Source organism: Uloborus diversus, chromosome 5 (genome assembly GCF_026930045.1).
Source record: "Uloborus diversus isolate 005 chromosome 5, Udiv.v.3.1, whole genome shotgun sequence".
Taxonomy (NCBI): Eukaryota; Metazoa; Arthropoda; class Arachnida; order Araneae; family Uloboridae; genus Uloborus; species Uloborus diversus.
The window spans coordinates 51,700,360-51,710,153 of record NC_072735.1 but is presented as its reverse complement, the minus strand read 5'-3'; the positions used below and the strand labels follow the sequence as shown (position 1 = coordinate 51,710,153).

Sequence of the window (9,794 nt, the reverse complement as noted above, 5' to 3'; positions counted from 1 at the left end):
GATTTAGTGCAAGAAAAAGTGATAACAACAATTAGTACGATAGCGGGAAAAAAGAAAAAGCTTTCAAAAACAATAACTATAGTTTACCTGATTGTGTGATATTCCCATACTAATTTTTGTAGTTTTAAATCCTTTGTTTTTCTAGATGGCTTTCAGCTTCGAAACAAACTTCAATTTTTCACGTTCGGCATCCAATTAGCATTCTTGCTTTCCTACATTGGTATATTTTTGAATTAGAAATAATTTTGGCTGTTTGCCTTTTATCTTGTGTGCAGAACTTGGGAAATCCAGTTCGCATTTCTTTATGGCCAGCCGTTTATATTTTGACGGATAGATAAACAACCTTTGTTGATAGACCAAACGTATCCGTATTGAAAAAAATTACAACTTTTCCCCGATTCTCTACTCAAATACGTTATATTACTTCATTCGGCAACATTTTTTTGCTCTATTTGTATCATGTACATTACAAAATATGCACACATTTGCAAAATTGAATTGATAAATAAAGAATTTTTATTAAGTGAAAGTTTTAAGGCGATACCATGGAAATTCTGATCAGCAAACTTTTCTGTTTTTGTTTTTTCTAATTGACCTTGTTTGCGAGAATTTGCACGTTGCTGCTGGTATTGCTGCTGGCCGAGTATTGTTTAGTTGTTGTTGATTATGATACATTTCTCTCGTTGATTTTAAATTATCTCCCTTGCTAATTTTAATCTATTTTCTTCATTAAAATGTAAAATGTTGGGAATATACCTGAAACGTCTTGGCCGAAATTCGATTCCGGGTCTGAAGTAAAGCCCTTATACGCAAAAATTACCTTTTATATTGCATTCCTTACGTTTTTTGGTAATTACTATGCAATATTTAAATTACTTTGAATTATTTCAATGTATAACGCATCAGTGCTTTTTACCCAAGATCTCAGTGTCGGTGCGATTTTTTAATTTTAGTTGTATATAGTTAATATTTTATTTTTCGTTTTTCTAATAGAAAGACCAGACAGTCCTAGAAACTTGGAAGTAAAGGAAGTCTCCAGTAGAACAATAACAATTACTTGGATTCAACCTTATGGTGGAAATCTCCCTTTGACACGTTACATCATACAGTTGAAAAGACAGGATGGTAATTTATTTTTTGTACATATTTACATTAAAAACAAACTTATATAGATTTAAGTGAATACTTAATCACCGAAACTGGAACAATGTATTACAAACTTTACTAAAATGAAAGAAGATAATAAAGCGAAAATAAGCGAAAATAAATAATGTATAGAAGGGAAAAAAGGAGTATATATATATACACACACACATACATACACACATAGAAAGAACGAAAAAAACACTAACAGAGCCAAAAAAAAAAAAAAAACTCCGGAAATTATCTTCGAATAAAATCTACTCAGGAGACTGAAAGTTATAACATCGAAATAACATTCCTGAGTGTTTGCCCTGCGCAGATTTTTATGATTCGCCATTCTAAGAGTTGGATATTGTGCCACTTAATGGGTATAGACCACTATAAATGCTTCAAATCTTTGGTGTAGGCGTTGATATAGATTGTTGCGGACAGGGAGGATGAAGATTAATATTGGTATGTGTAATAAGTAACATTGGTGGATAGAAGGGGAGGATCTTGGGAGTCATGAACCCATCCCCCCTAAACAGTCGACAATATTATCCGTTCACATTGTGTTCGAACACTTTATGAAGAAAATGTACACGATTTCAGTAATCTTTTCAATTTATTTATTATTTTTAAAAGTAAATATTTGAAAAAAATACTTCCCTTCATTGCTTACGCAATTAATTAGTATTGATCATGCTCATCTTCGTTGCCTATTTCTAGCCGATTTGGTGCTTTATGTTAACATCCAAGCAGCTTCAAAAACTTTTCGTACCCAAAACCGCAGGTTCATGCTGGGAGGGGGGGGGGGGTCTCATTCTTTAGCATAAACTCTTCCCCTGAAATGGTGCTCTGTATCCACTCTTGATGAGTTAATAGTTTTTTTAATGGAATGTTACCGTAAATATAACTAGTGGTGGCTAATGAAGAAGTATCTTAAAAACAAACAATCAAAGTTTCTCCGTTAGATCAAGACAAAAAAGATGACAAGCAGATTGTTGTTACCGTAATTTTTTTCTATAAAATGCTAAAACAAACATGCCTATTGGTATCTAATTTGTACAGGATTTCAATTTTACATAGTGTGATGACACTTATAATACTTTTTTTTTTAATTGAACCAAAATCTGTTTTAATCAGAAGCCTGGGGATAGAAGGTCTTTTTCAAAATCTTGTGAGAAAAATTTTTTTCGTTTAATTTGGACTATCTCTCCAAACATTTTGAGTTTGAAGGTGCAAACAGATGCACATACGAACAAACGGACTGCAGGATCCCAAACTCATAAGCATACATTTGTTTTTCAGATGTATATTAATTTAGTATCTTAAAATACTTTTTGTTTTTATTTTAGAGGCATGTTTTGACTGTTCAGTCTTCTATCACGTTATTATTTACTACTACGTATCATTATTATTACACAATCATTATATGTGTATTATGTTAGCATTATCCTACATTCCTTATTTGTAAAATAAAATGTTCAGTGTGCTTCGAAGCCGTGTTTTTCCTTCATTACAGCTGCTATGCCAATTTTAATACCTTAATTTCAGTAATACGAGTACATTTACTATTTTAAAAACAGAAGCCATCAAATATACTGTACAGGGTGCGGAGAAAGTTCTCACGATTTTGTTTAAAACGTTTTTTTTTTTTTTTTTTTTGGTGTTGAAATCGTATGTTGGTGATTTATTTGGCACATATTGTTTATTGGCATTAAAAGTACTTGAGGTTTAATCATTTGTTCTTTGTTAGTTCATTGAGTGAGTGAGCTATGGATCGCGAAAATGTGCGTTTTACTGTCGTTGAATTACACAAGAAGGGAATGAAAAAAGGGAATGAAAACAGCCGATATTATTCGATCGACTGGATTCAAGAGTAAAACAGTCTATGACGGTGTGAAACGTTAAGGAGTCTGGAGGGACTGCCGACCGTCCACGGAGTGGTTGTCCAACCACTGCAAAATGCCTGGAATGAGATAACGGTGGATGCGTGCACGAGCATCGTCGGCAATTTCAGACTGTGGCTCCGTAAATGTATTGAAGCCCAAGGAGCCAATTTTAAACAATTGTTATAATTTTTTTGTTCAATGTTATTATTATTGTTTCAATAAAGAGTTTTTATTTCTTTAACTTGTTGATTAGCTGAATTATGTGTTAGTTACAGATTATTGAAATATCTAATAAAATTGTGAGAACTTTCTCCGCACCCTGTAGTTGCAATTAGTATGTAAAATTACTATAAGCAATCAAAATTGCTGATGATTGAGAAATTATATTTTTCAAAGGATTAATAATTTATAAAAACAACACACAGTTCCAAACATATACAAAAGAAACTTTAATTTTTTGTTCAGATTCCAATTTATATATTGATCAACATAGGCATCATCAGAAAATCATTTCGATAAATGCACCTTAGATTCTGAATTTATATCACACGTTAAACTACAACTCCGAAATTCATCTCATTAATTTTGCATTAAAAAAATTCTAGTATTAATGTTGTAAGTGTGATTCTCATTTTCAAGATGAAGTATTTAAAAAAAATAAATCGTCAAAAGATGTTTTTTTTTATGAACTGTACTAATCTCAAGTTGTAAATCATCTTAGTCTTGACAGTGAATAATTACAAGTTTAAAATTTCAATTTCCTCATAATACCAGAACTGTTTTTCGCAATTCTGAAACAACACAACTCATTTTCAGATTTATTTAGAGGTGTTAAATCTTATTTTAAAGTTCTTCAAATGTGCAAAGAAAGGAAATAAAATTTCAGATTCCTTGAAATCATTTAGTTTATCCTTTCTAATCCACTACCTTACATGTTTCTCAGCGTAGCAATAATTTTACAGAGCTCTAACTTCTCCGTATTTTCGAAATTTAATCTTTGAAATACGTTTGGTTATTTTCATTCCATTCGGAATGGGATTACAAGAAGCAGAAGCCTGAGCTTTCAAAAGAATTTCTTTCATTAAAGTTATATTCAGCCTCCCGACAAAGCCCAACCTCATTATGTTTCCTGCTGAAATTTGTGACTTTATTATTTCATGATTTTTCATTGTAAAATTATAAAGTTCGTTTCTCCATTATTTTCCAGACTGTCTAATCTTATTCAGGAAAGAATAACAAGATTTTAAATGCAAAAAAGAAGTTCTTACAATTTAAAAATGAACTGAAAAATCGTTTTACAAAACAAGTTACACAACAAAGCTTCGCTTATGAGGTAGCAAAGGGTATTAGTCTTTACAATTGATTTTTTTCTTGTTATCGAGTTTTCGTGAAGTTAAATTAGATACTCGTTACAAATGTTTTATTAGTTAAACTATTCGTTTTTTCTTGTTTTATAAAAGTATTCTGGAGAATTCAGTAAATCATTTGAACGAAAAATGTATAAAGCTTAAAGCTTAGTTAAATCTAACTATAATATTAGTTATTTTTTTTTTCAAAAAAGGGTCTCAGATTGTCTTCGACAGCACTGGAAACTAAATAGTAATTAAAAAGAGATTTAAAACTTGCTAATGAACTTGGTTTAGCAGTTAAAAAGATAAAGTCAAAAGTGTATGGAACAAAAAAACTAAGACTACTAATTACATGAAATTAACAACGTTTTATCGCACAAAACATGTAGGTATGCAGATTAATGCATACACGTGTATCAGGGTTCCTAGGAACTCTTTTCTCAATGTAAAATTGTTAGCTTTTGAAAGTAAAGATATCCGGTAAAAGCAAGGAAAATAGACAGAAGAGAACTTAAAGTGAAAATATCAAAGTAGCAAAAAAAAAAAAAAAAAAAAGATAAAATGAAACTCAGAGACGAAAACTAAAAAAAAAACTAAACGTAAGGTATGCAGTGTAATCTTGTAAGAAATTTCGGTTTGGGGTTCCATTTTGTCTTGTTTCTTTTGTCTATTCGCTATTTATGCTATTTAAGCTGCCTGATGTTTATTTTCGTTATTTTATCGGATGACCTTACATTCAAAACTCACTATTTTGTATCGAAAAAGAGGCTCTCTGAACCCCTGAAGCATGTATTTTGTATACAGTAATCTTTAAGTTTTGCGAGCTAAAACGTTGATTATTTTTCTGCACAAATATATTCATTCTTTTAAAGTTGGCACTAATTGTGGTGTTTTTACTTTCATGCGTTTTATTGCATTTTTAAACACTTTTTATGGGACTCTTCGTAAATTCTTCTAACAGTACAACTTAATACATTCGATTCATTTTGAGTTTTCTAAATTTAATCACATTATTTAAAGACAATGGCAAGTTTTAATGGCACTTTTTTTTTTGTTGAAAAGATATTGTTACACTCCAGTTTACTTTAAAAAAATCATTTACTTTGCGTACAGAGTACAGAGGAAGTGCACAGTAGTCATTATAGTTTAAGTTATCCTGCTTAGACCCCTGTACAGAGAAAGTGCACAGTAGTCATTATAGTTTAAGTTATCCTGCTTAGACCCCTGTCGAGTTAATTTCAACAAACTCATGTCGTTGTAGCTTGGTTTATCTATTGCAAGAGCTAATAAGAAAAGAAATGCGCAGAAGGCAAATACCAGTTTATTTTGACTCCTCAGATAAGGGCTTTTGCATCTTCATCAAAAGCAATTCTCTTCTTTAAGTTGTTACAATCGATAGATAATATTTTTGCATTACTGTTGAACATGATATGACAAGCTTTGAGTGAGTGATTGAATCAATTTGATTTAAGTTCTGTGAACCAGTTCTGTGATAAAAACAAGTTTTTTTGTTCAAAGATTGTTTTTCCTTTATGCATCTCTTTGGCAACTGAAACACATTTTCTTATTGCAAATGCTTTCTTATTGCAAATTTATTTCCCCTATAGTCCCTGTAATTTATAAGTTTCAATGACATTCGTCTTTTAGATCGAGCTGTATGCAAGTGCAAACACGGTAAATTTAATTATGGCTACCCTTTACAAACTTGGAGCTAATGATGGTGGCGAGATTCATTGAGTTTTTCCAAACTCATTGCGCATTTTTATAAGCACAATGTAAATATAACAACATATTTAACATTATCAACCTTGATGTAAGTTGGTGTAAGTTTACAAATAACAAATGCAAATGTGCAATTATACTTAAAGACACGTGTTCTAAAACTTAAAAAAACCTTTTAAAAGCGTAATTTTTGCCAATAAACTTATACGCATGTATTTAATAGTTACTAGAAAATCATTTAATTAAAACAAAGTATCAATTGATTTTTTAAACCAACAATTTGGTACAAATACTTAGAGTACTTCTTTTTGCTCAGCGATAAACGACAAACACAGTGCAGATTTCCAATGAAAAATTAACGCTCATGTTTAAAAAATACAGCTTCTTCAATTAAAAGATAAATATGACATTAAAACACGTGTACGTGCTTTTCATTTCCCTATTATTTTCCCCAAGCTTTTAACAACTTACATGCAAAAATTATTTTAGTTGCAGTAAAAATAATCAGTTGCTTCCTAATTTTTTATGAAAAGGCGCAGACTGCAACAGATAGTAACGAATAAGACTTTAACAGTAAAACATGAGTCCAATAACACTTTTTATTTAAATAAACTTAATGTAAACCCCAAAATACTCACAGCCTTCAACCAAGCAAAATAAAAAAAAATGTGCATGTATTTTATTGTAAGTTTCGTACCATCATTCTAACTTAATGTAGTACATTCTGTCTCTCAAATTATTTCTTCCATTTTAGGGCAGCATTTTACTTTATTGCGTTAGAGTGCTTTTTTATATCAATTACTTCTTTAAAATGGGTTATAACTTTTATTACATTTTACTTTATTCCATGTAATATCTCATAACACTTCATGAAATAATTATGACATTTTTATTCCATGTTGCAATCCTTTTCCTTATTTTATGACGTAAGCATATGTCTTTCATTTTTAGAACAATGGTTAGAGCAAACAAAAAGTCTTACTGCATCCGTAACTGAAAGCAGCACTGTGATTGGAGAGCTAATGCCCGTTACAACCTACAACATTCGTATTCTTGCAGAAAATTCTCTAGGACAAAGCAAGCCAAGCGAACCAATAACTGTTACTACTAATGAAGAAGGTAACTGTTATAATATAAAACTTTCTGTTCGATTACTAATTGTTCTTTTTTTTAGTAAAATTTTCCACTCAATCCCTTTTTCTTTGATTTAAGTTAAAAAAAAAAAAAAACATTTTTTTTTTACTGAAATTTTTTGGACATTAAATATTTAAAATTAAAACAAAAAAATGATAATGTACTTTACAAAAGATCATTTTCTCAGATTTGATGAATTTGAATAAAATGACTATTGTATTCATACCTTTTTAATGAAATTCAAGTGTTTTATCAGTATAATAATCGTGTTAGTAAATTGTTCGTTCATCATGATATTTTTTGGTATAATTTAAAATAAGAAAACGAATTGATCTCTCATAAACAGGAAGAATGATAGGAAGAAGATGCAGGAATGCAGAACTACGACTTTATATAAACCAGTTTATGTAATAATTTTTACAAATAAATACTTATATTAATGAATATTTATTAGAATTTTTAACTATTAAATGCTTCTTAAACTTAAATTAAACATTGAAAAATACATACTCGTCAAATTGGAAGTAAAAATCAATGTTTGCAAAACATTCATTTAGATTTCACAGTTCCACATTAAGTAAGTTCAGAACTAACCGTCAGAAAATATTTTTAGTTTCTGTTTATCTCCTGCATCAAAACTGAACGCTCAACAGAAAACTTGCGTTGCACTATTGTAAGACAAATCCATATAACTCACAGAACCTTCATTTTTATTTCTTTGCTATGTGTTTTGGATGTTTAACATATTCTGAAAAGGTATACGTAGTAATCACGGATTCAAGTGTGTTGTTCCTTAGGCAAAAAAAAAAAAAAAAAAAAAAAATGTTTTTTGTCAAAATTTGAAATTAAAGATAAATCTGTCTCGTTCTGAACGTAATGTCTGTTTTTCTGCGTCGAAACTCTGTAATATTAGTATTTATTTTGACTGATAGTTTTTCATTCATCCGCATTAGATTTAAAAAAAAATCAATTCATACAATTTTACTTTAAAAATATTTTCTACTGGATGTTGTGTTTATAAAACAAGTTTTAAATCCTTTCATATTGCATAGTTTCAAAAACTGATTATTTTATACACCTTACAGGAATTATCATTTTATAAGAAAAAAAAACTAAAAACGACCGATTTGGATCGTACAAATATTGGTGATTTCTCATTCCGTTCCTTGTTCTTTCAAAACATAGTTTTTTTTCGCAATTGAACGTTCTTCAGCGCCATTTTTGACAGAGAACATATCTTGCATTTACTTAACTAGTTAAAATCTATAATATTGAAATTCTTAATAGGATATTGGAAAAAAAAGTTTTTAAACTCAAATTCTTAAATTATCTCATCACATTGAAGCTTTCGAAGTTATGATATTACAAATTGTATTGCATTTAGATAAAATAGTAAAATATATGTAAAGAAAGAGTAAGGTGAAGGGGGGAGGGGGGAACGGAAAATAATTTGTACTCGTTTTCCGTTATAGGTGTGCCTTGGCTCAGAAATTTTCGCCAACTGGTCAAAGCAAAGAGTTTATTTGCTTGTCAAACGTTTGCAAAACCAATATTGCAGAAATTTAAAACTTATTTACAATTTTTACCCTGAGCTATCCATTAAATAAAACTAATAGGAACATTGAAATGGAATAAATTCCACCAAATACGCTTTTATGAATGAAATAAACCGCCAGCTCAGTCATTTCCAGCCGAGGACTGCAGTTTCGTGCTTATTAGCACTCATCAGCCCGGCAAAGGAGTGATTGAGCTAGAGGGGGAAAACCTCTTAAGGAAGACAAGAATACCAAACAAACTGGTAGCTAATACAGAATTAGCACTGCTTAGTCACTCCTATGCCGGGCTGATGAGTGCTATTAAGCACGAAACTGCAGTCCTCGCCTGGAATTGATTGAGCTGGCGGTGTATTTCATGTATTTCTGCCTTAACCCTGGCTGTAGGATGGTAATTTACTGAATAAGCTTTTATTATATAAAACCCGGATTTGTCTGAAGGTATATGGGTAATTCCACGGGTAACTGACTCACATGTTTTAAGCAAAACAATACGTACTTTGTAACATTCGATGCAAAATATATGTTGTGCAAACGATCTTCTGCCCTATGGTGTTGTATTTTCTAAGCTGAATTAAATGGCATAATTGAATGCCTGAAATACACCTTGGATAATTTTTAAATATTTATTAAATACATGGTAAATGACTGACATTTTAAATATAAGTATATCAGTCAGTTGTCGTAATTTTAACAAATTCTTTAAAATTCTCCAAAATGTATTTTAAGAATTTAATCAGTCTAAAAAATGCAATATTCCAAGGGAAAATATTGTTTTTACGATGTATATTTTGCATTGAATATTACAAAATGCAAATCATTTTCTTCAAAAATGTCAGTCAGTTACCCTTAGAATTCTCCATATGTAGTTGTTGAATTTGTTTTAGCCGTGATGTATTTTTGATTCATTCTGTCTATTGTATAGTTCTCTAATTTTCGACAATAAGACATGTTGCTGCCCTAAAAATTCATATCCCCCCTGCTTTAAAAAATTAACATCAGTTTCAATTTCAACAAAA

General features: G+C 30.4%; 1 protein-coding gene across 3 annotated transcripts in view; it reads left to right on the top strand.

The window, feature by feature from the left end:
* The first annotated feature begins 7,087 nt into the window (after positions 1 to 7,087).
* The window catches only part of LOC129222164 (cell adhesion molecule Dscam2-like), a 141,254-nt gene continuing 138,547 nt past the window's right edge, over positions 7,088 to 9,794 (top strand). For all 3 annotated transcript variants that reach the window (XM_054856622.1, XM_054856621.1, XM_054856623.1), the window contains exon 1: positions 7,088 to 7,207. In XM_054856622.1, coding sequence (XP_054712597.1) covers positions 7,111 to 7,207 — 97 coding nt within the window. In that variant the 5' untranslated portion in view covers positions 7,088 to 7,110. The remainder of the gene's footprint in view (positions 7,208 to 9,794) is intronic.